The sequence below is a fragment of the Melitaea cinxia genome, chromosome 20 (assembly GCF_905220565.1).
Source record: "Melitaea cinxia chromosome 20, ilMelCinx1.1, whole genome shotgun sequence".
Classification (NCBI taxonomy): Eukaryota; Metazoa; Arthropoda; class Insecta; order Lepidoptera; family Nymphalidae; genus Melitaea; species Melitaea cinxia.
This window is the reverse complement of record NC_059413.1, coordinates 14000612-14028574: the sequence shown is the minus strand read 5'-3', so window position 1 is coordinate 14028574 and position 27963 is coordinate 14000612. Positions and strand designations below refer to the sequence as shown.

General features: G+C 33.6%; 1 protein-coding gene and 1 long non-coding RNA gene across 2 annotated transcripts in view; one reads left to right on the top strand and one right to left on the bottom strand.

Annotated features, from left to right (window-relative positions):
• LOC123663231 (GAS2-like protein pickled eggs) overlaps positions 1–27963 on the bottom strand; it is a 98627-nt gene that overhangs the window by 65253 nt on the left and 5411 nt on the right. The window contains exon 2 of the mRNA XM_045597924.1: positions 14203–14426. Coding sequence (XP_045453880.1) covers positions 14203–14385 — 183 coding nt within the window. The 5' untranslated portion in view covers positions 14386–14426. The remainder of the gene's footprint in view (positions 1–14202; positions 14427–27963) is intronic.
• LOC123663232 lies at positions 7807–27885 on the top strand. Its single transcript, XR_006744632.1, has 3 exons — positions 7807–7829; positions 21551–21554; positions 27783–27885. It is a non-coding gene; the product is annotated as an uncharacterized LOC123663232 (long non-coding RNA).

Below are 27963 nucleotides of genomic sequence, written 5' to 3'. Positions count from 1 at the left end.
ATTCATTTCCTCGTGAGCTAACAATGGCGGCCTGACAGCGACAAATAACAGGACATGACACTAGTGACAGGAGGTTTGACAGATGACAGACCTGTCAAGACCGGCCCCCTGTTCATTCAGTTTTGACAGGTATCACTTTTTCTGATGTCTGTGATATCGTTCGTTTAGGATCGATGACAGGCAGCAATAGAGTTCAATCAACAAATAAAAAGTGTTAATACATATTTAATGTATTAGGTTATTAATACAAATTACAAAATAAAAAATCGATTGTTCAGTTCGCGATAGATACTATACTTAAAATATACCATATTCAGAAAAAAATATTGAAAAATTGGCTTACGATTGGTTACGAATTATATAATTAGTTACTATATAATTCATTACCAACAAAATCTGAATATATTTGAGGTCTTAAAAAGGTATGAAACGGGTGCAAATATTTTCATTAAATTTTATTAGGAAAAAAGTATTTATCAGCACAACTAATTAAGTGGAACCTAATATAGTAGTACTGAAACATATATTAACTTACCTCTCTCAAACAAATACTTTTAAAAGTATTCTTAATTACATTACAAAAGAAAATGACATTTTTTTAAATAGGGATTTAAAATCTTATAGAATTAATATACCACCTTAAGGCGTACAAATCTGAGTATTAGGACAGATCCACTAAATTCACAAATCCAGTGCTTCTCAAACCCGACGTCATTAGCGTTAATATCTGTTAAAGTAAGATGTTAATTATAATTTTCCGACACCTGACACATTGTAGTACAAAAACGTAAAGTTCAAAGGCATGTTGTCGCCACATAAGTCATGTGGTGACAGTAATTACAATAACCATGTTCCCGTGGTGAAATGTCAATTAAAAGTGATCCTCGGTGGTCGAAGGTGAAGCAGTTTTCATCCTAAATGTTAATGGCTTAAAAAAGAAAGATATACTTAATTTGTGTTTTTTTTTTGTTGCAAATTTTACTTTCATTTTAATAGTGTATTAATGAGTTATGGTATATTAATGGGATATTATAGGTTTTGAATTAAAATCCGCCTATAGATCAACTCCATATTACGATTTTCATCAGAGTTTAGTGGTAGTTTACCGGACACTATATATTGTAATACTTATGTATTTTCAAACTAATGAAAATTGTCATTTTTGTAATTAACTGTTTAATAAAAACTAGAATTACTTCCCGATTTCATTATTTTTGAAATAGGCTAGCCTTTGATTGACCTAAAATATACTCTTCTATTTGTATTAACAAGAATACATATTAAAAGAGAAAAAACGGGGAACATAAATAGATAACCTCTACATTTCCACCTGACAACACTGACACCTCAAAGTGACGTATCCAATGTTATCAGCAGCGATTACTTTTATCGTTTTCGTAGCGTTGTCGCCAAGAATCCCTCGCGTTAAAAGTAAGTCTCAATACTTTATATAAATACTAGCTGTGAAATAATAAAGTAGAAGTAGCCTAAGTACTCCTACTCCTTATTACATCAGCTATCTGCCAGTAGAAGTCCCATCAAAATTGGTCGAGCCGTTTCAGAAATTAACCGTAACAAACAGACAGATAGGCAGACAGATAAAAATTATAAAAAAATGTTATTTTGGTATATATACCGTGTATACATCCGAATCCATTTAGCAAAAAGCGGTTATTTTAATATTACAAACAGACACTCCAATTTTATTTATTTGTGTAGACTTACTAGTCTTACAGTATGTTTCATTGGATTCAGTGCACAGGTGATGTATCTGGATGTAAGATTCCTTTAAGAGGGATCTTTATTAAGAAGGACAGATTATAGCCTATTTTGTCACGGTACCACTCTATTGCATTTTACTTTTAAATTTTAATATTAAAAATTACTAATCACGACAATTTCACCCGTGACCATGATTGCTGTAGAGCCGCTATATTCAAACTGCGACTGCGGGCTTTTGTTGTTGGCCCACCTGAAGTTACCAATTTATTGTAAACCAATTTAAATTTTGCCTTCATTAGAAAACATCCAAAGATGTGCCCAAATCCTACTAACATTTTTTGGATCTACGTATGTGTGCGAATCGTCTTTTTCACAAATGAAATACACAAGGAACGTTTATAGAAACTTACAGATTCTCATCTGGAAGATACAATAAGGATGTAGCACTAAGCCAGATCTTGAAACAGTTTTAAAAAGTGTTCACAAATACAAAAATTACATTAAAATATGTAAAAATCTATATATCTTTGTCAAAACTTATTTTTTCATTAATAAACTAACACATTATTAACTTGGAATTACGAATTATTTAACCTAAATAGTTTTTGCGTGCGGCCCGCGACACCATGACTGAAATGTGTTCGTGGCCCCTATAGAAAAAAGTTTGAGTATGGCCTCTGTAGAGTATCCGAAACGTCGGACATCAAAAAAACTTAATAAACCGCGATAAAATCCGAAAAAGTTATTTCATTGTGATAAACAAATATTTGCAATTCCATCGACAAAAAAAATCGAATAAATATATTTTTTTGTTTGTAAATCATTATAGGTTACCGATTTTGTAAATAAATTATAGTGTTAAAACATGACAGCTTTAAAACTTAATTTACTATATCTAAGTTAAGCATATTGACTAGTTTCAACCGTAAAACACGTGCGACTGAAATCATTCATCGATATCAATACATCAATAGAATTACAGCCCTAATCATTCCGGAGCTAACGGTCGGTCGTGGGAACCAGCGCTATCTCATGAACTTGACGATTCAAATGTCATTCGCACTGGCTAGGTTGATTGTGGGCTTACAGGGACGGATTATAGGCAAAAATAACTATGCTCCCTGGAACCTTACATCAAATAGCCTGATTCGATAATATATATTAAATAAATTTTTAATTCATTATTTCGAATTTTAAATTATAATGCGAAATATGTTTATTTTTGTTTTATGTACTTCAAAAGAAATTAAATTGCAGCCATACTGGAACTTTAAATAACACTGCTTTAAATGATATTATACCCACCTTAAGACATATCCTAAAGGAAGGATAGCTCCTGATTTATCAAAGACCACTTCTAACATTATAATATTTATATAAAGACGTATATTCTAGAAGGAGTGTAACCCCAATTTTAGGCCCCAGGGGCACTTTTTAAACCGGCCCTGTGGATCACTGCGCTTGTTTAAACTGTAAAGCTTTATCGATTATAATCGTTGTTGACAATCGAGTGCATTTGATTAATGTTTATTTAATTCTGATTCTGCTCTGAGATTATTTATTTGTACAAATTCATATTGGTACTAGGGTAGAGCCGTCATCAAATTATAAAGCTGTTATTTTTATCATCAAGGAATATATTAATTAATTAACGATTTTATCTTAATACACAAACTACACAAAGACCATCAAGCTAAAAAATTAGATATAAAAAAATTACATTTAATCTTAAAGCATTAGTAAAAAAAATATATTTTCGACCGTTACTCCAAATAGTTTTAATAAATGAAAGGAAAGACATACTTATTAGTTTATCTGTAACGGAAATTACAAACTTTTTTATTAATTCGTTTTATAATAACAAATAAAGCTGCAAATGACGGCTTCTTAAAACAATAAAAAGAATAAAACCTTATTACAGCAAGATAACTAATATTACCCAAATCTTAGATTCATTTTCATAAAAATCGACTACCTCTGGACTATACCAGCAACTGACCTTAAAATACAATAATTCCACAAACACTCAGAACAATGTTTTATTCAGAACCTAAACCGAGTCTTGGGAAATTATCAGCTGGATTCCATTGATACACGGACGGACAGCGGTGAATCGTAATCACTTCGCGAAACTATATCGAATTCAGACACGCAAACATCTGGGACGCCGCTTGAATACGTTTTATTTTTTGTAAAACCATTGAAATAAAATAATTTTGAACATATTATTATTGAACATATTTTGAACATATTTTTAACTGAGGTAGGGCACAGCAGGAATTTGCTGCTCAAAATATGAAGCAGCCCGACTGGGGTAGTACCTCGACCTTATAGAAGATCGCAGCAAAATAATACTGTTTTCAAGCAGTATTGTGTTCCTGTTGGTGAGTAAGGTGACCAGAGCTCCTGGGGGGATTGGGGATTGGGTCGGCAACGCGCTTGCGATGCTTCTGGTGTTGCAGGCGTCTATAAGCTACGGTAATCGCTTACCATCAGGTGAGCCGTACGCTTGTTTGCCGAACTAGCGCCATAAAAAAAAACTTTAGTCTTTAAGTTAGGAATTTTGATGTTTAGATGTTTATTAGTGACTCGGTAGTTCATGCAAGATATTACCAAATTTGTATAAAAACACACTTTAAACAGTTTTTTTAAAGAGTAGCTATGGAGTTTCTTGCCGTTTCTTCTCTGCACAATCTGCATTCCGAATCGGTGATAGCTTCACTTTTTAAAACAATAAAAATTTAAATTTGTAAAGTGACGATTCGAAGGTGCCTTTGAAGCCTGTTTGAATAAATATATTTTTAATTTTGATTGTGATTACATTTTTTAAGCAGTTGATAACAATATGTGTCTAAAATTTTTTAAGTTTTAAGTTTTTTTTTAAGTTTGATTAAATGTTAAAAACTGTATCTTTATTTGAATCAATAATAATTAATGCTATGTTTATAAGTACTCCAAATGCTTTTGAAAAATATGTATATTTTCAGATTTATGTATTTTGATGTAGATTTTAATTAAATATTGAAATCTCCAAAAAAACCGACTACAATTACATAGACAAGTAATACAACGTAAGCAGACGAAAAAAAATAACAAACGCACTAGTCGTCACTACGATTTTCGAGGGTTTCCCTCGATTTCTCTGGGATTCCATCATCAGATCCTGGTTTCCTTATCATGGTACCACACTTGGGATATCTCCTTTCCAACAAAAAAAAGAATTATCCAAATCCGTTCATAAACGTTGAAGTTATCCCCGAGCATACATAACAAAAATATATATAATATACACAGTCGAATTGAGTAACCTCCTCCTTTTTGAAGTCGGTTAAAAATGATAACACATTAATAATAATTGTATTTGCTGCAATGCATATTGTCTGTTTGTTGTTTTTTTTTTTATTATTTATATTCAAAGTCAGTAATAGTCTTTGCGGGGCCTTGGGTGGTGGATATTAACGTGCTACAAAGCCGAGGTCTTATGCGAAATACCTTTTTCGGATTAGCCTAGTAGCATACTTGTCGAAGATAATTATCATAAATTAAAAGATAAACTGTCGAGTTATCAAGAGTACTCGTAAACAGGATTAAATTTGAAAATTTAAATATTCGAATGCTTGCAGGTAGTCCCTAACGTTAGAATTCGTCAACTGAATGTTCTGTTCGCTGCCCCCTAATGCAGCCATTACTTATAACTATATCAATCACATAATTCATATTAATAAAAAAAAAGAATAAGCGCATAATTTACAAAGTGTAATACCTAATTCGACTATTACTAAAACTTCATTATTTATTAACTTTGAAATTACACGTGATAACAAGACTAATCCCCATCGAATCATTCAAAGAACCATCAATTAAGCCCGTTAATTGTGTGTTATAAAGGATTATTTTCTACAATTTCAACATAAATTACGAACAGCGATTCGTAGCGAACATTTCGTTAACCTGCGCCGGCGCCTCCGCCCTCGCAACCAATTGCCACCTATAATTACAGTGAACCACAAAAACCACACACCCATACTTCTTATAGTATAGTAAATAAGAGACAGTGTCGTGTAAACTACGTCGCCAACAGTACGCGTTCGACAAGGTCAATATTATTCATTCCATTTAAGTTTATTGCTACGATAAATAATGAATTTAGCGATTATATCTGTGACATAGTTAACAGAGCCTACGCTCGAACGATTATCGGTTTTTAATCTTAACAGTTTTACAAATTCTAACGTGAATCGAATAAATAATACGTTCAATAAACGCCTCACCCTCCGCGGCCCCTGTGGGGTCCTGTAGCAAATGTCTAGAAGCAAACAACGTAACAAGAATACTGGTTACAAATAGAGAGATACAAGAGTATTCCAGTGACGAGTAAGGTAGCCTGAACTCCTGGAGACGATCGGTGTTGAAGGTGTCCATAGGCTACGGTACCGCTCACCCTCAGGTGGACCGTAGGCTTGTTGATTGCTATCGTAGACATTATAATATTTTGTGTTTAGTAGCAAACAAAAAAAAAACCGATTTCAATTACATCGACAAGTAATACAACTAAGGTAGACGAAAAAAATTAACAAACGCACTAGTCGTCACTACAATTTTCGAGGGTTCCCCTCGATTTCTTTGGGATTCCATCATCGATGATGTACTGAGGTACCACCATTGGAATATCCCTTAATTTCTGACAAAAAGAGAAAGGCATAACATTCGTACTGATTCCTTTTGACTAGTAAACAAAAAGACTATAAATGATGAAATTTATACAGATCTTATCAACAACGGCATGCGTTTACAAAATACGCGATTTAACTCAAAATACACTTAGTTATAATATGAGTTAACAGTTACAAAACAATATTTGTTTAGTCCGGTTCGAGGCGCTAATAAGTCACTATCCGCAAGGCCGTCAAACAAAAACGTTTGCTAATTTTTGCATCATTCCGTACATTTACTTACAAGTTACTGTACAAAAAGTCATAACAACTAATTAAGGTAGACGCAATTTTTAAATCTGAATTTTTTAACCGACATAAAGTAGAGATTATTAATTAGTTTTTATTTTGTTCGCGATTACTTGAAATTTAAATATTTTTAGATACTTTGGTGGTAGCCAAAGAATGTAAGTGGGGAAATATTATTATAGTTATCGATTATATTTATGTTGCACTGGCGTCGCGGGTTTGATCACCGCTCACGACAAACATTTTTTTTTATATACATAGATAAGCTGGCGTTTGACCGCTATTTCACCTGATGATAAGTGAAAATGCGGTCTAAGATGGAGTACGCTTACCTAGAAGTAACCTATTCACTCGCGACTTAAAGATCCCATTTATACCTATTAGCCATATAGATGTTTGTCGTGGTCTGGGCGTTTGTGCTTGTGTATTATGTGTGTTGCAGGACCCCCGTCACAGGAGAATATCATACTGTGGGCCGTTGAGAGTGAAGCATCTATTTATGTAAACCTTTTTTCGTTTTTTTTTTTTTTACACCCAACTGATTTTTAGAATCGTAATAAAATAAACTACTATATAATAATAATATGATACTAAGAACGTATTGTTTTAGTTTTCAGTTCATTCTTTGAAAAACACACGTACTTGACCACTCAACCATTTTTTTTTAATTTGTCTAAATTTTTCGAATAAAGAATACATTAAAATTATGAAAAAAGAACTAAACTAAAAAGGTTAAGGTTTTACAAGAATATTACTATCTTACTAATTACTTAACAGCACACAGCGTAAACATACTGAATCATAACCCACATTTGATAGCAGTCGGATGAATCAATTTCATGCCGAAAATAAAGAATTGTACGATGAACAGTAATTCATTTATTTTCCATTGTCATATGAGGCATTAAATAAATACACTTTTATAATTCCATGAATGCAATTTTCTCTCTCTCTCTCTACTGCTCTGTGTAGGAAAATAGAATTTCATCATCATTACAGCCTATACAGTCCACTGCTGGACATAGGTCTCCACAAGTTTACGCCAAAAATAACGTGAACTCATGTATTTTGCCCATAGTCACCACGCTGGGCAGGCAGATTGGTGACCGCAGGGCTGGCTTTGTCGCACCGAAGACGCTGCTGCCCGTCTTGGGCCTGTGTATTTCAAAGCCAGCAGTTGGATGGTTATCCCGGCATCGGTCGGCTTTTTAAGTTCCAAGGTGGTAGCGTAACTGTGCTATCCCTTAGTCGCCTCTTACGACACCCACGGGAAGAGAGGGGGTGGCTATATTCTTTAGTACCGTAGCCACACAGTACAAATAAAATTTACTGGCTTACAAATACTAGGTGATTTTTATGAATTAATTTTTTTTTGAAAGCTGACGCTTGTCTTGAGGTCCGATTTTTATTCGAGCGAGATGTAAATTGAAGTCGATTTTTTTTTGTTTGACAAAAATACAATAATGTCAGTAAGAACTCATACGTTTTGGTGTACATCTTACAAACCTACCCGTCGAAGGCATAGCTCGTTGTTTTAATAAGTATAAACAACAAATGTTTCATTGGTTTTATCGTTATCAATAAAAAGCAGGTCGTTATCGTGATTCAGAGTTTTTCAGAAGGTGACGCATGGGCGTGCCCACGCGTATTTACTCACTCGGCGGAGTAATGGGAAGTGACTAGACACGCACATTTCAAGTAGTTTTTGAATGAAATAAATGGTTAAGTATGCGAATTGGAATCTACAAATCATTCACAATATATAGTCAATATACAGAGGTGCTGTGTGGCTACGGCAACAAAGAATATAGCCACCCCCTCTCTTCCCGTGGGTGTCGTAAGAGGTGACTAAGGGATAACAAGGTTCCACTACCACCTTGGAACTTAAGAAGCCGACCAAAACACACAGGCCGAAGATGGGCAGCAGCGTCTTCGGTGCGACAAAGCCAGCCCTGCGCTCACCAACCCGCCTGCCCAGCGTGGTGACTGTGGGCAACACGCATGAGTTCACGCATTTTTGGCGCGAACTTGTGGAGGCCTATGTCCAGCAGTGGACTGCAATAGGCTGGAATGATGATGATGATGATGATGACAGAGGTTTGTCGTTGTGTATTACGGAAAATCTTCCAGATAGAAGGCGAATACACGCCTATCGTATGAAATAGGCGTACGGCTCATCTAAAGGAAAGCAGTTACCGTAGCATACGGACGCTTGCCACACTGGCCTTTGTTACTGAACCTAAGCAATATTTATGACAAAAAAGAATTTTTTATACTTCTTTGTTGTAATCAAACTATTTCAAATGCATATATTACGGTTATATATTACATATATTATCCTGGAAGCTATGGAGATCGCTTCATGTAAACGCGACCATTTTTTTTACGTGGGGAAAATCCATCATGGATACCCTCCAGCGCGGGGGCGCCAGAGGGTTATGTCAGACTCCTGCTGACTAAAAACCACCACGTGTGAGCAGTCATCCGCCTGGGTGGGGCGAGATGGGGTCGCGCTAGCATTCGCCACCTCAAACAACGCGACCCTATCTCAGCGTAATGACGTCTGGATATTTTATATGAATGCGGTTTTGAGTCTCATCGTGAGACGTGACTAATATATAGTTATTTTAATATTTCCTTAACTTTTTCATACACTGGATTGTCGTTCACAAATATTTGTATGGATCACACAAATGTTTCTCGTTTTTCATTGTCAGATGTTGACTCCCGACACAGGGTTTATATAATTAATAGATAATATAATATAGAAAAAAATGTAGCGTTTAAATATTTACTTCTTCTATTTTTATTGTAATAATTGGGTGTTAAACTATAACGGGTTGTAGTATTCCCGTGGGTGTCGTAAGAGGCGACTAAGGGATAACACAGTTCCGCTACCACCTTGGAACTTAAGAAGCCGACCGGTGGCGGGATAACCATCCAACTGCTGGCTTTGAAAAATACACAAGCCGAAGACGGGCAGCAGCGTCTTCGGTGCGACAAAGCCAGCCCTGCGGTCACCAACCCGCCTGCCCAGCGTGGTGACTATTTATTTATTTATTTATTTATTCCTATAAAGGTACTTCAACGACTTTTTCACTATTTGTAACAATACAGGGTTTAAATATTCGTAAAAATAAGTTTGATGATGAGCTATAGTGAGTTAAAAATTAAATTTGTTTCATCGTTTATAGTCTATTATACCAATAAACAGGTTATTACTAAAATACAAACTCAACAGCTACTCGTCAAATCACGATAAGCGTCGGCTTTCGAACGCAAAAAGAATCATCAAAATCAAATATATCGTCAAATTTAGACCCTTCTCCATTTTTTAAGTCGGTTAAAAATAATTAAAACGCTCCACACTAATTGGCCACCAGTATAAATTTTACGTCGGGAGAATCATCCAGAACTGCATTGGAGCAGCATTAACTATTATCTTACACACAAAATAGGCATCTCAATGCCAAACAATAAAAAAAATATCAATACAATAACATTATTTTACATCATTACCTAGTATTAAAAAAAGTGCGTGACCTTCACGTTATCACTATAAATTCTAACGTTTACGCAATTGCGATTAAATTCCGAATAGTAATGCGTTTGTGCAACACTCCGAGAAGCGGTTGACAAACAAACGTACATATAATCCGACAGGCGTTCAATGAAATGTCACGAGGCGTTGGGAAATTGAACGATATACGCTAATTGAAATATGAAAATTCATTGATAAGTGCCAGTTATTTGTACAAGTAACTGTACTAGAAACACGTACACGGGAAGACTTTATCAATATAATATTAAACTTTAAATGTCGTTTTCGTTAGCTTTATTTTGCTTTAAAAATTTTGACCTTAACTCTATTTTCCAAGGGACAGATCCCTTTATCCTACTAAATTTTTAAAATAAATGGTATCCAGCACCCTAAATAGTAATATGGACTCAAATCAAGACGTATTTTATTTAAATACTAGCAACCCGCCCCGGCTTCGCACGGTTGCAAAAACTACCAGTATTCCTCTACTATATTATGCATGTATTATACATATAAACCTTCCTCTTCAATCACTCTATCTATTAAAAAAATTGCATCAAAATCCGTTGCGTAGTTTCAAAGATTTAAGCATACATAGGGTATAGCATACAAAGAAAGCGACTTTGTTTTATACTATGTAGTGATAATAGATCGGTAGTTTCGTCATAATGCTTGACAAAAACAAAAATAAATAGAATATAAAAGATAAAACAGAAAAGTTACAGTATATAGGCGGGGGCCAAACTGTATGTTTGTGTCGCTTTTTTCGACAAGAAAATTAAAAAAAAAAAAAACAAAAAAAGGAATATAGTTTTCATTTCAACATATCCACAATTTGACAAATAATCCGCCATTTTGAATGTGATGACGTCACATATCATGTATATGACATTGCCCTGAATTTATAATTAACGAACCGATAACAAACGCCTTTGAAACGATATCAATAATATTGAATTCATTATTTCTACATTTTGCGCTGATATAAAAGAGTTTTTATCGCTATTGCGGGCAGAGGCCAGTTTAATAGTTTACGATAGGTTTATCAATCGATATATTATCAAAACATTAACATATTCTGATGATTAAGACGTGTCGTAACAAATAAGTCCAAATGTTTCTTTTTTTTCTGAATCAACAAACACAAACAAACACAAATGCTCAGACAACTAAAACATCTGTATGGCTTATACATATATGTGGCCTAAATGGGAAACGAACACAAGACACTGTGACGTTACATTATAAATTAAAAATATTCTGTTATCAAACAAGTAACTTTGTTAAATATTAAAATAAATGTTAACAACAAGAAAGTATGTGTGTGTGTGTGTGTGTGTGTGTGTGTGTGTGTGTGTGTGTCAGCTCCGACATACGACTGGATTTACTCCTTCGAAGAACAATTTTTATATACAACTAGGTCGGAAAAAAAGCGTACGGCTCACCTGATGGTAAGCGATTACCGTAGCTTATAAACGTCTACAACACCAGAAGCATCGCAAGCGCGTTGCCGACCCTACCCCCAATTTCCCCCAGGAGCTCTGGTCACCTTACTCACCAACAGTAATAAAACACTGCTCGAAAACAGTGTTATTTAGCTGTGATCTTCTGTAAGGTCAAGGTACTACCCCGAGCTCCGCAATATTTTGAGCAAACAATTTTCCGGTGAGTATATCTCAGTTATATTTTTCAACCGATTATAGTTTTTTTTTCTAAATATATGTTTCTCTTGTTCGCAAGAGACGTTGCGCGGTAAAACGTAACTCTGAGGGTAGATCAGCGTTACTGTTTCACACCATTACGTTCCTCATATTTCTTTCATACCAAGGATTTATTGTTTGTATCCTGTCTTACGCAATAAACTCCTATATACCAATATAATATCTTAGAAACAAGAAGACAATATAAATTATAATTGTGCTTACTCGCAAACAAAAAAGAACCGACTAAGTTGATGTAATAAATATAAGTAATATAAGTAACCACCACCTACCGATTAAAAAAAGATCATCAAAATCTGTCCATCCAGAATTGCGAATGTCCTCCTTTATTGGAAGTCAGTTAAAAAGGGAAAAATGCGTCAATACCACAATAAAACCGTTCAATCAAAATAAAGAAGAGTGACGTCAGAGGCACTGACGTCATAAACTTTTCGTCTCCAGAACAACCATTGTCCCGTGTAGGTCACCGTACGTGACAAAATTAATAATTTAAAACGTTCATTCGGTAAAAAAAAAATTCGTTGTTAAGTGACGATCTGAATAATAATTTAATTTATTGCATTATCTTTGTAACATGTGCTAATATAATAAATATTAAATTTATTGAAGCCATTGAAACGTTAACTGACATTCAATCATTCATTTGAATGAATAAATGAAATTACATAAGTATTTTAGTTTGACGCTCATCAAGACTCAGTTTTCAAAATTTCATATAAATTCTTCTTACTTTAAGAAGCTTATAAGCAAAAAACATCACGCACGACTCTTGAGAGCTTGTGCGTATTTATTAGCGCTGACAAAAGAGCAGATATTGGAAATAATTATAATAAAAATTTTACTAAAATACACATATAATTAATCGTGGATCATCCTAGAAAGTTAAAACAAAAAAAATAACGGAAAAAATTCAAATTTGAAGAAATAAAAAAGTGACGTCGTCAAATTATTTCACAGCTCAAAATAGCGACCGCTTGAAGATCGAATATTCGTACTGTAATTCTGCTAATTGGACAAAATTGATCATCATTTTTTATCAAGGTTAAATATTTCAATAGTTTCGCTAAAACTTACAAAGAATCGGTAAAGCAGATAACGTATCACTACAAATTGACCACAATAACGTTTCCGGCATAATATTTGTCAAACAAACAAATGAAACATTGTCGTTATCTGCGAAAACTAACATTTGCTTCATGAAGAAAACATTAAAAGTTTGTAGCATTTCCGAAACATGGCTTTAGTCATACTCTGTAGGAGATATGGTATTTTTATAAGCAGTTTATTCGTGAACAAGTCTTACATTAGATTTATAGATTATGTGATGTTTATCTTGTTGTGTGTTTTTAAATACTTTTTTAATAACTAATTACATCTAATTTTTACAACAAATTACTGCTTCGTAATTTACATTAAATAAGTGTTAATTGTCACGATTTTAATTGGAGTACAAATGTGATTGATGGCGTGAAATGTTATTTTTAATTTAAATGAAAAAGATTTGTAGCATAAATTATACATAACATGAAACAAATTTAATGAGCGTTTTATTACTTTTTAAAATCGGTTAAAGAAATTTGCAATTATGTCTCTTTCTCTCTTTGATCAGATCATAATTGAAAATATCGTTGATCCTCGTTACGTATAGTAAGTTGATTTAAATTTTAATTAGTAACATTACATTTTAAAAGAAATCCAGAACTTAATAAATTCCATAAAATTAAAGATTTCATCTCCATAAAATTAATTACATACTTAACGGGTGATTGGATAAAAGTTAATCTAATATTTTTCCTAAATCAGCCATGCTTCGGAGTCTTGACTTAATTTGCTCGTCCGTAACGAAGCTGTTTCTGACGATTTTGATTATCCATTAGTGACTTGCTAAAATAAATCACTTTAAAAAAGTTGAAGCGAAATAAAACAACTTAAGATGTGGGAAATCATAATTTTTGGCGGATGTTTTATTTCTAAATTGGGATTCTGATGTCTTTGTTTACTCTTTATTTTAGGCGTAGTGTTTAATTCACAACCTGTTATTTTATCACCCCACATAAAAAAATTATTTATGGACTGGAACCAGTTTGAAGTATTTGTAATACGCTCCTTCCCTCACCTGAACATACACTTTTATGATACTAATATGATACACTTATATGACTTATACGTGATGATATCACGATAATGCTAAAAATATGTCTAACAAAAGATTCTTCCCGAGTAAAGTCTAGGAATAAAACTTAGTCCAAAAACTTACCCTGCACAATGCGACGCCTGTGTCCAATCTGTCCAGGAAGTTATCAGCGTTAATTCTCAGTTCAGGGTATAAGACCGTCAGCCATTCTGCCAAATCTTCTTTCATGGCATAGAGGTACTCCTCAGAAGACTTAAAAGGCCTGAAAGGCCGAGCCTCGAGGAGGACAGCGCCGGCGCTAGCCATTTTCCTTGTTTTTGTTTAGTGGCTACTGGACATTACTGGTTCTGCAACAAAAAGTGTCATCATTTAGAATTATATTGTAGCTTAGGTAGGTTTAGATGGGTATTATTATGCATTCGAATAGTTATTTACATCAAATATTACAAATATACGATTCATATTATATTATAAATAAATATAAATCTTATAACATACACACACGGTCGTCAGTTCCTACGGTAAGCAACTTAATGATTGTGTATAGGTAACAGCCGAATATTATAGCTAAATATTTCTTTCATAAATATGCATAGAATTAATACATATACAAAGATATAAATAAAAATATTACACCCAGACTCAGGCGGGAATCGAAATCGCAACCCGAGGAACAAAAAGCTACTACAGGCTACGCCAACGGGCTAGTTAATTCAGCTAGTAACATTGGACATATGCCTCTTTCTCCATGTAGTGAAAGGATCGAAGCTTAGTCGCTGCTTCAAAGAGGGTTCGCGCATTACAAATATAAAAAGAAATGATTAAAACATTCATTCTTAGAGATAATGTTTTATTCACAAAGTCATGCCGTTACTAAAAGATACTATTAATTTTCATTTCATGCTGATTATATTAATACAAATTTAATATTGACGATTTCTGATAAATAATTTTTGTAATGCAATAATGCTTTATCAAGATTATCCTAAAGATAACCTTAAATACTATCACACGTTGTTATAGTTTCAAAATTGTCTAATCATGTCCAATTTAACGATTGACCCGTATTCATATTCGAATACTCGTTTATTTATTCATTTACATTCATTATCATCATCATCATTACAGCCTATACAGTCCACTGCTGGACATAGGCCTCCACAATTTACGCCAAAAATAGCGTGACTCATGTGTTTTGCCCATAGTCACCACGCTGGGCAGGCGGGTTGGTGACGGCAGGGCTGGCTTTGTCGCACCGAAGACGCTGCTATCCATCTTCGGACTGTGTATTTCAAAGCCAGCAGTTGGATGGTTAACCCGCCACCGGTCGGCTTTTTAAGTTTCAAGGTGGTAGCGGAACTGTGTTATTCCTCAGTCGCCTCTTACGACACCCATGGGAAGAGAGGGGGAGGCTATATTCTTTAGTACCGCAGCCACACAGTACATTCATTTACATTATAATATTACAATTATTTTTACACTTTAATTATTTACAATAGGCGAGTTAAACGTTACTCCATTTTCTTCCAAAACTTGTACAAGTACGAAAGGTAGTTAATTTATTATGACACAATATTGCCCAATATTTTGAACTTACTGTTATAACCTATACCCTTTGCCTATACCTAACCAGAATTACAAATGAATATAAATGTTAGATGTTTCAAATATATACTACTTCAAGACATTACTAATCATGTACTAAAACACAGTATATATATTATTTTTAAAAAAGTATCTGCAGAGTTTCTAGCCGATTCTTCTCTGCAGAATCTGCATTCGGAATAGGTGGTATCTTTACTTTTACAAAAATAATAATAACTTTAGAACTTTAATTTGTAAAATGACAATATAAAGGTGCTCTTGGGCCTATTTGAATAAAGTTGTTTTTGATTTTGATTTTGATGTTATTATTATTATATAAGTCTTTTTTCATATCCATGACTTCATATATGTATATATGTAGAAACTATGTATAGAAAACTATATTAGGTATCTGAGATTAATCTGTCATGGCCCCTTTCGGGTATAGGCCTCCTCCAATTGTCCCCATTTTTGCTTGTCGTTAGCTGTTTTCATCCAGTCCCTTCCTGCCAATTTAAAATTGATTTTGACATAGCAGAACAGTAATCAACGAGATACAAACCTAACGCCATCAATTTAATCATCAATAAAATTTTGCAAACACAAATTAAGAACAATAACGCTTGTTACATTGCTTGTTGTATTTACCAATTTTAAGATTTGATGTCTCCATTACACTATGATGTATTATGAATCTTTGCCAATTGTCAGAACACGCCGGGGTCAATGGAATAGAGGCGTAGCGATCATCAGTCTTGATAACATTAATGAAATGTTTGTTAATATGCATCTAGGTTTGACGAATGTTTTGCAATTGATATATTGACTTGATTAGTGGACAAGGTAGTTTCGTAATTAATTCCTGGAAATTAATCGTAGATAGCTTTTGGTAGTATTTAGTATCTTCTAAATTTACGTATTTATTTATCATACTATTTACATTATTTGTTATCAAAGTAAAGGAATTTATGCACTGATCATCTGTGTCGCAGGACCAATGGCCATTTGAAAAGACGTATCCTGGCGAGGATACCGCGTCTTAGCAAACGTAATATGGGACGTCCTCCAGTCCGTTGGACTGACGATCTAAAAAGATTGCCGGTGTAGGCTGGATGAGGATTGCGAAAAACGCAAGTGCGAACTTGGGGAGGCCTATGTCCAGTAGTGGACTGCAATAGGCTGAACTGACTGACGAACTGACTTAAGTCAGAACAATGTCATCGATATCATTTTACCAGTTACGAATTTTTTAACATCACTACGGCATAAATGCAGTTGGGGTGATACCATAAATGATATGACTATTTGTGTTTATTGAAAACAAAGTTCTTATATATCTAATGGCAGAAAAGAAGACTGAGCCTTACGAAAACTCAAATAACAATATTCAAATCACCTTCAGTAGTATATAGTAAGTAGTAAATTGATTTCAATTTCTGATTTAAAATTAATCACACACTAACACACACAAAAGCCTCGCGATCGTTTGAACTAATCTGTCGTTGCTAAATTGACAATTTCCTAGAATCAAAAGCTCGTTCGTCTAGACAAACGAAAAAAAAACAACAATTTTGACCACTAATTATTACGACATTCAATATCAATTAATGTTAACTATTGTTGTCATGTACACCTGATAGCGATCGTTACTCATATTAGAGAATATATCTGCCAAACCGCAGTGGAGCAGCGTGGTGGATTGAGCACCAATCCTTCTCCTACATGGAAAAAGAGGCCTATGCCCAGCAGTGGGATTTTAGAGGCTGAATCGTAATTGTAAGAATTAACTATTATTATTTTCGGCTATAGAAATGCAAAAATATTTAAACTTTTTCTGGGAAAAATAAAAATACTTTTTTTATCATTTTAATTACAACGATGAATATAACATAACGAGCAAAATGAAAGCCTTCGAAATCACTTTTCACTGAATAAAATTAACCATTAAAGAAGTATCGAGTTTTCAAAGCAAAAATTTCAACCAAATTTCGGAATATATTTGGGCATCGAATTGTCATTCATATTTTTTTCATAAACTGTACTTTTTGAACACAGTTATTTTCGAGACTTTTCCGCAAACCAACAAAAACTACATATATTTTTCGAACAGAGTGCATTGTAGCCTCGATGTGTCCTATATTTTAAAATGTGAATATTTACAATAGAAACAGGAAATGTGGAACATCTGAAAAATCGTTGCAAAATATGTCTAACTTCTTTCTGTCTCTTCCCTCGTAGTTTTTCCGCTCATCAGAAGGATCTACTGTTCTACTTCCTTCATATTAACCGTCATGATCTTTTATAGCCTATAGCTATCTTAAGTAATTTGCTTTTTACTTTAAAATATTTCACAAATATCAATAAAATAGGTCTCAAAATTAACGCATAAAAATTAAAAAATAAATAAAGCAAAACGACTGTGCTTTAGATCACACGACTGACGTTAAACTTAAAAAAAAAAAAAAAAAAAAAAACTTAAACTTTAAACTTAACTTACGAAACGTAACTCTCTCTCTCTCTCTTTCTATCTTCACTGATTTATAACTCCCTCTCAACTTCTGTTCGCCTCGCCCGATCACACTTCTCGCAACGCTCTCGTCACGTATTCACCAACTTACTCTTCAAGTCAAGCGTGCGTAAAAAAGTTTTACTTCAAAAATAATGATTTATTTTATGATACACTAAATAATAATCACACTAACATCGAAATATTTAAATACAAATATTTTAATATCATTAAAATCACAAATTAATATTAATTCAAACTACTCGCACTTTTTAAAGCAAAAATTTCATTCACAGAACTTTACCCAGTACGCGACAAAAGTACAATTTACGTCATAAAATACACATACATATATCTATACCATTTCCCATGAATATTTTCCATCTGACTCGCAGTCGTTTAATGAATGACCAAACCCCATAAGCCACGGTGCTTTGTGCGGTCGATGAACCCAGAGCTGGCGACACTAATTGGCGGTTCTCTAACGAGTAGCAACATGAGTATTAACTGAATTTGCGAACAGGTGCTTATAATGTTTAAGCTTAGTGTTACGATAATTACGTGCTTCGATACACTTATGTGTGTTATTATTTGCGTCCTATGTTATTGAGGTTATTACTTCTTTTGGCGGGTAAGGGAAAAATAATAAGAGTTACTTTTATTCGATGCGCGCGCACACCGTCACAAACAAACCGACACCCTGAAGTTAGCTAGGCAATGAAGTATAACTTCTTACGTGCGTACATAAGTACACGCACACTCTTTTTTTTACTACCGCATACTCACCACATAGTATATATATATATGTGTGTGTGTGTGTGTGTGTGTGTGTGTGTGTGTGTGTGTGTGTGTGTGTGTGTGTGTCACCTCTTACTATCCGCCAAACAAAATAATTTCCAAAATTACATTAATCTGTCGGACGTGACAGACAAACTCTTAAATGGGTGAAGTTAAAATAGTCTTAACGCTTTCTAAATTCTTTCAATGTTTTCCCACAATTTTTCATTATTTACCTATCACTAAGAATACCAATATTACGACCGAGTCAACCGAATTGGTAACTAGAAACTCTTGCGTTTGAGTGTAAGTGGAAAAAACGCTATGATAAACTATGATATATTAAAACTTTAAATATATTATATATTAAAATATATATTAAAATATATGATATATTAAAATTTTTTGTATAATACGTCGTTGATGATAAATACCTTATCGACTTTTATTCACTCTTTTGTCTATTAAAAATATAAATATTTTTATATTACTATTTTTATATTACTATTTTTATGTTTTACACGTGCTAGAAAGGCCTTGGCATATAACTTATAAAATATTATCTATATATGTAATTTATTATCAAAACAAGTATATATTGTTTTGATTAAAATAATAATTAAACGTCTTTTTTAACTTAAGGAAAAAGATTTAGACCAAATACAAAGTATTTCAAAAGTTCAAAACTTATAAATCCGTACGGTCGTCTGTTCCTATGATATATAAGTAACAGCCGACTGAAATAGCTACATTTTTAAAGCGTTTACGTAGCTGGCACTGGCTGTTGCGCTGACGGTTGCGGGTTCGATCCCCGCATATGACAAACATTTGTATTGACCACATAGTTATTTGTCATGGACTAGGCGTTAGTGCTAGAGTATTGTATGACTAGATTGTACGCAGTTTGTAGTGGCCCTGCTTTCTGTTCCGCGGGTTGAGGGCTCGATTCTCGTCTGAGTCTAGGTGTAATATTTGTATTTATATATTTATATAAGTATTATATGTATGTATATAAAAAAAATATAGCTATAACAGTCGGTTGTTACGTGTAACACAAGCATTAAGTTGCTTATCATAGGGACAGACGACCGTGTGTGTATGTTTTAATATATTTATTTATTTAATATTTATTATTGTGCGGACACAGAAGAAAATCCTACTGGGGGCCATTGATTAAAAAGATTTATTTATTTATTATTAAATACTCCTTCAGTAGTTGTAGCTTCTCACTCCGAGAAAAAATTTTAGCCACTGCCATCGTTGTTATCGGATCTTACATTAACAGAACACTTGAACAATTATCTCTCCTTAGTAATTTACAGTAAATTTATAATAAGAAATATCAAAAGCGTACTACGTAGACTTCTCTCATCAACCTCTTGATTACGACTCAGTTGTAATTACATTGTGTTATCATATCACACAATGTTTAACAGTTATTAATTTAACAACATTCAAGTGTAATCGACACTGACCCACAAACACACAAATACAATCACATACAAACACACTCCATACACATACATACACAAGTCCGTGAGTAAGGAACAACGTATGGGGTTGAGTCAAGTTTAATTTTAACTAATTAGAACCATTTGGTAATCGATACTTGGTAATCTTTTAGATGGTACAATTGCAAAGATCTTGTTAAAATATGAGTTAAATATACATGTGGAGTCATTTTTTCGGTATGAAGAATCGGTTCTATGGCTTATTTTATTTATATATAATACAAATACAAGGACTTACATGGGAACACATTTGTAACATAAATAAATCTATATATTAAAAAATAAATGTTTGTCTGTATGTCCTATATAGAATCGTAAACTATGCTTTTGATCATTTCATGATCTTCAGCAAAGTGCTGTAAATTAACCCACAAAGGTTTCTGAGTTGGTACGACAAAAAACAAGCATAGCAACGCGCGCAGGGTACCTACAGCTAGTATTAAATAAAAAAACACAATTGCCAACATAACAATTCGACATCGACCTTGAGAGAAATAAATGACTATGAAGTAATACAGTTATTTCAAATTACATTTAACGACTTTTTTTACATAAAATAGAGGCTTTATTGTTTAAAATTTCATAACTTATTATCGAAAATGTACTTAAACACTTTATTACTTATTTAATGTTAATAATTAATGTTCTAATTAGACAAAACTTAGAATACTATAGTATAAACGTATGAAAACAGTGCTAAAATATGTCATATGAATGTGGATCGGGAGCTGGCTTAGCGATAATTTGATTTATGCTTACGATAAATTATCCCATTGGTCATTGGTTTTTAACCGACTTCCAAAAAAGGAGGAGGTTCTCAATTCGATTGTATTTTTTTATGTATGTTACATCAGAACTTTTGACCTGGTAGACCGATTTCGACAAATTTTGTTTTAATCGAAAGGTGGTGTGTGCCAATTGGTCCCATTTAAATTTATTTGAGATCTAACAACTACTTTTCGAGTTATATCTAATAATGCGTTTTTACTTGACGCTTTTTTCGTCGACTTACGTTGTATTATACCGCATAACTTTCTACTGGATGTACCGATTTTGATAATTCTTTTTTCGTTGGAATGAGGAAAAACCCTAGTTTGGTACTGTGATAAGGAAACCAGGATCTGATGATAGGATCCTAGAGAAATCAAGGGAAAATCTCGAAAATCCGTAATAACTTTATACTGGGTGTACCGATTTTGATAATTTTTAATTTAATCAAAAGCTGATGTTTATCATGTGGTTACATATAAATATTATCGACATCTGATAACTACTTTTTGAGTAATCTTTTATAACGCGAAGTTGCTTGACAATTTTTTGGTCGATCTACGTTGTATTACTTGTCGATGTAATTGAAGTCGGTTTTTTTTTCGTTTGCGAGCAAACACAATTATTGGCAATATGAGCGTATTGAATGATTAACTGTATCAGCCTGTAACATCTTACTGTTGTATAATTCCTATAATCCTTAATCCATCACCATCTTCCACTGTGTACGAATTCCGTAGTATGAATAACGATGGATATCAGATGCCTATAATAACAAATTGGGCCAAAAGCTTAACGTACTTTGATTTATTGTGAAACAAATACTTGTAGAAATACAAATATTTATCTCGAGCGGGAATCGAACACGTGACTTCCAGTCCAACAGGCAATATGGGCGTATGATTTGTATGTATTTCTAGACCCCACAAGATCCTTATCATATTGAATATTAATTATCTATTATTATTTTTTTATACAACTAGGTCGTCAAACAAGCGTACTGCTTAGCTGATGGTAAGCAATTACCGTAGCTTAGGATGCATCCATTAATTACGTGAGCTATTTTTCGATCAGTTTAGACCCCCCCCCCCCACCCAATTCCCTTACGTGAGATTGACGCTGAATATAGTAGAGATTGGCGGGAAATAATAAACCATCCAAGTATACTATAGTAAATTTATTTCAGTTAAATAAAATTCAAAGCAAAAACTAATTGATTTTAATAGTCATGAGATTTATTTTAGTGGACAAAATGAACACTCAAAATATATATATTTTTTTAATATTTTATATTTTTTAAAGTTGATGTGAGATTTTCGATTATCCCCCTCGGCTTAAATGAGATTTGGTGAGATTTCATTTGACCCCTCCCCCCCATTCTGAGCTCACTCAATTAATGTCCCCTTATAGGCCTGCCAACCTGTACACCTGAAACGTAAGCGAGTTGTCGACCCTACCCCCAATGTGCCCTGGTCACCTGACTCACCACAGGAACTTAATACTGCTTGATAGCAGTATTATTTAGCTGTGATCTTCTGTAACATCGAGGTACTTCCCCAGTCAGGCTACTCCAGATTTTGAGAAGGGTGTTTCCTACTGTAACTTATCTCAGTTCGATCCTTGACTGTGAATGAACGACAACGGACTGAAAACGAATGGGATTGCATCTCTATCAATTTATTGGTGTTTCGGTAAATGTTAAAGCGAAGACTTTGAGTTGTCATGTATGTAATTCCCATTATTCAAGCCATTGATTCAAATTCTCTGTACATTGATTGAGTAATATCCAGCGTCCTTTATTACGTGTATATTTTATTTATAGATATTAAGAAGGGTTTTAAGGAAAAGTTTAAGTCGATGACGATTCACGTGAAATATGATTTAATAATACGTAATTGTGTCAAGAACGATTTATGAAAATAACCATTATGCTATGATTATATATTTAATTTATACTTAATCACATGCAGGTCATAGCAAAATAATATATGTAAGTATATAACAAAGGAATAATTTAAAGATTTATAAGTATACTTTATTAAACGGTACATTATAAATGTAATGTAATGAATGCGGGCAAACCCGCGCGTTTCTACATGAGTACGGGTAATCGGCGCGCGCGCATAAGACAAGGGACTTGCGCAACACCACGCTCCGCTAACTTCCGTTGTCATATCGAGTACAGACAGCATGTTATAATAGTTTTTTTTTTTCATGTTTTTTGTCAAAAATTATCTTTTTACCCTATAAAAAATAAGTTAAAATAAAATTCAAAATATTTAACTGTTGTATTATTTATACTTAGTCAAAAAACATTTACTTTTGTATTATATTTATTAAAGCAAATAGCACCCAAAACAATGATTGTCTGAATTTTTGTCCATTTGTCTGTTTGTCTGTTTGTCTGTGCACGCTAATCTCAGAAACCGCTTTTTTATTTGGATGTAGTTTTCACTAACATATTGTGGTAAGCTTCATTTAACATTTAGTGTTTGTTTTATGCCAATTGGTTCATAAATTAAAAAAGTATTGCCAATTTAAAGAATCACTTTGAAAATGTAAATATCCAAATGACGGTGTTTATAATCTAAAATAAACTAAAAATATATCATCAAAGGCCACGCGGACGAACTCGTGAGCACAGCTAACTTAAAATAAAATTCGATGAGACCTAACTTAAAACACATCGAACTATAAACTATTATTATTTTTGTATATAAAACACTAATTTGTAAACATTTTAATAGAAATTCAAAAAATCAGAAACACCGAAATAATTAAATATTCCGTCACTAACAAAACAACATCAAGTGTAACAAAATTATCAACAAAAAGCCACTGTTTACAATATTATTATCGATAATTACGTGACAAAAGTTGAATCGATAACGAATGGTCGCAAGTTCATATCCGGTTTTATACAATACCATCACTATATAACTACATTTTCGGATGAAAATTTGAGACACACGAGTACGTACTATTGTCGACCCTCATTTAGTATAATCTTGATACTTTATGCTTAACTATTAATTTGTATTTTTTTTTACTTGTTTTTTTCTTAATTTATGAAAATTTGATATTACACAGTAATCAACCCAAAACGCCTCTAACTCAAAGATATTCGTAGTCACGATCAGTAGGATCATGATGTCGGTCTTGAAGTACGAACACACAAACAAAAACGCCTATGTAAACATTTAAAATAAATAATTTAAAAAAAATTAAAAAAAAATTATTACTCGTACAGCGACAAACACATAAATATCAACTATTTTTTTAAGGCGGTCCGCAAGCTTGTATCCGACATCATTGTGTAATTTTTTTTATTTTTTTATTATAAGAAATAAGCGAAGGATATGTTTGTCGAACGGTACACTTGGCGTGCTACTAATCACCGCGCGTCGACGACACACATACAGTTCCGCACGCACCATCCTCACCCAACTGATCGTATTTATTTTCACGAATAGATAATCCATTCGGTTTTACTCGTCTTACGTTCATCCACTTATTCAGAACCAACAAATAAAATGCTGCCATTTTTAAAATAATTCAAGACATGTGAAGATAAAATTATATGAAACAATTATTAATTCGGTCACCAACCTGCCTGCCCAGCGTGGTGACTATGGGCAAAACATATGAGTTCACGCCATTTTTGGCGTGAACTTGTGGATATGTCCAGTAGTGGACTGCGAAATGCTGCTGTGATGATGATGATGATGAATTATTTATTCAAATAATCTTTTTTGCTGTTTACGTTAGAGACACGTTGACATTGGAGTAAAAATAGCAAGTTAATTCTTTTGCAAGAGTATCGAAATAGCGATTAAACAGGGAAAAAAACGAGTCTGCTTTAGACCACACGAAAGATAAAACTTTATATCTTCACTAACTTACATCTCCCTCTCAACTTCCGTTCGCCTCACCCGATAACACTTTTCGTAACGCAATCGTCTCGTATTCACCAGCTTACTCCCCAAGTCAAGCGCGCCTAACAAGTTTTATTCAAAAAGATTTGGCGGCACGAGGTTTGCTGGTAAGTATATCTACAATCGATAATAATAATTATTATTGTTATTATTATTAATTATTGTGTTTGCTAGCAAACGAAAAAAGCCGACTTCAATTAGGTTTATTGACAAAGTAGTACAACGTAAGTAGACGAAAAAAAAATTAACAAACGCACAAATCACAACTACGATTTTCGAAGAGACCCCTCGATTTCACTGGGATGCCTTCATTAAATTCTGGTTTCCTTATTATGGTACCACCCTTACTAAAGGGATACCTTATTTCCAATAAAAAACGAATCAGGAAAAACGGTTCGTAAGCGACGAAGTTTTCCGCGAACACACATAAAAAATATATACGGTCGAATTGAGAAACCTCCTCCTTTTTTGAAAGTCGGTTAAAAACTAATCATATCGATTGAATTTAATTTCAAATGTCGAGTACCAAGCTACAATTGAACCCTTTGATATTTACGTAACAAGACAATTCGCCAAAGTCCTAGACAGCCGAGGTCAATTGATTTCCGGTACACGAGGTTACAACTCCTTTACATGTCCAAAAACTTATCATAATAGCAATCTAAATACATAATATCTGTAACTAGGCTGTCTAAAACGAGTGTTCTGTGTTTTGAGTTCTTTATCAATGTACGCAAAGTAGAGAAGCAGTTTTGTTTTTTAATTTACTGAAACATTTACGGGCTGGTCGATGTAATAGAAATATTACTCTAAGAAATATAACTTAGACGATTTAATTGAAGACTGTTAAACGCAGATAACGACAGACTTCTATCATCGAAATCAAATAAAATATTTATTTATTAAAAAAAAGCACTTAAAAATCATTTTTGAATCTTTTTTTACAAATCATACAATATCTTTAATTAATTAATTATAGTTAAAAGAACAACTTCATTTGAGAAGAACCCGCGCAAAACTCAAATGTTACTCTTGTACAAAACCAATATATATTACATCATAGATCATTTATGTAGAACTTAATTTTGCTAAATAAATTAAATATTGATGAATCATCAATATTCCTGTACCTTCTTATGCTTCCATATTATTTGACATTACGACCTTTCGGCAAAAAATCTATGACATAATCATAATCGTTAAAAATAACCTGCGATATGTTGACTACTACTAATAAAAAATTGTAATTTGTTGGTTTGTTAAATGTGTTAATCGACGAGTTTCTTATTATGAAAGTGTAAAAAACACGTATTTGGTAGTCCTTTTGATAGATAATGAAATAAATAATAAATTATACTAATTAAAAACAAATAAAAACATGATTTGAAACGCCAGTATGATAGTTAGTGAAAGACGCAACAGATAAAGCAAAAATGTATTTAAAAAAACACACACAAAAAAAAAAACATGCTGTAGCAAAAAAAAAATATGTTGCTTAAAATCAGGAGTAGATCGATTGGAAATTCCTCAACATTACAGAATAGCAGACAAATAATACTCAGGTAGCGTTGTATTATCGCGGAAGTGCTTAGCGTCCTCGTGATCCCGCCCTGACGAGCGAAGGAACACCCCAGAGGTCCGTGCGAATCGAACATACCCTCCCGCGGGCTAGAGGCATCCGATAGAGATTCCCTCTGGGTCAAAAAAAAGGCAACGTTGTGTTCCTATAATGAGTAAGGTGATCAGAGCTCCTGAAGAGAGTCAGGGTGGGATCGTGAAAGCTTCTCCAATGCTCTTAGTACTGTAGACGTAGATATCCGCTAACCAAGAGGTAGGCCGTTCGCTTATTTGCCATCTTTGTAGTAAAGAAAGTAATATTGAATTGTCTTTCACAAAACGTTACTTCAAATTATAGCTTTTATGAAACTCGATATGGAATGATATCATAGATGTGGAATGTAAATTCTGTGGGGAGAATCAACCATAAAACCAACTGTAACTCTTTAAAAACCTACATTAGTTAATCAATATCTACTATTCGTTTATTGGATAATCTAACCTAACTGAGGTAGGGAACAGCAAGAAATTTCCTGTTCAAAATATGGAGCAACCTGACTATTGTACCTCGACCTTACAGAAGATCACAGGTAAATACCACTGTTTTCAATCAGTGTTGTGTTCCTGTTGGCTAGTAAGGTGAGAGCTCCTGGGAGGGACGGGGATGGGGATGAGGTTGGCAACGCGCTTGCGATGCTTCTGGCGTTGCAGACGCCTATAACGCCACCGTCATCGCCTACCATCAGGTGAGCCGTACGCTTGTTTGCCGACCTAGTTGTATATAAAAAAAAGGATAATAATAACTGAACCGACACACGATGTCGTGTGAAGCATTTATCCTTTTGTAAATGCTTGTAATTTTTTTAAGTCTTAGGTAAAAACCTATTTCTTTAATAACGTAAAGCAATAAAATCGTTATTGATACCGATATCGTATCATGTAAGCGATTTTATATCGGAATTTTATCATTTATCGCCATTTTGGTTCGATAATTTTTAAATAACAACGTCATACTGAGACGCCAGAATGTCTAAGACATCTTTTATTAAAAACTAACGACCTCAGTCCGTCCATACTTTTTTATACGATAAGTAATCAGCAACATATCATATACTAAAACCTTCTCCGAAACACACTGCATCTTATGGTATAAGTATTATGCCGATCGGTTCAGTCGTTTTCGCAGTATAATCGAACAAAAAACCGGCTCTCCATTTATTAGTACAGATTATGATAATTCTGATAA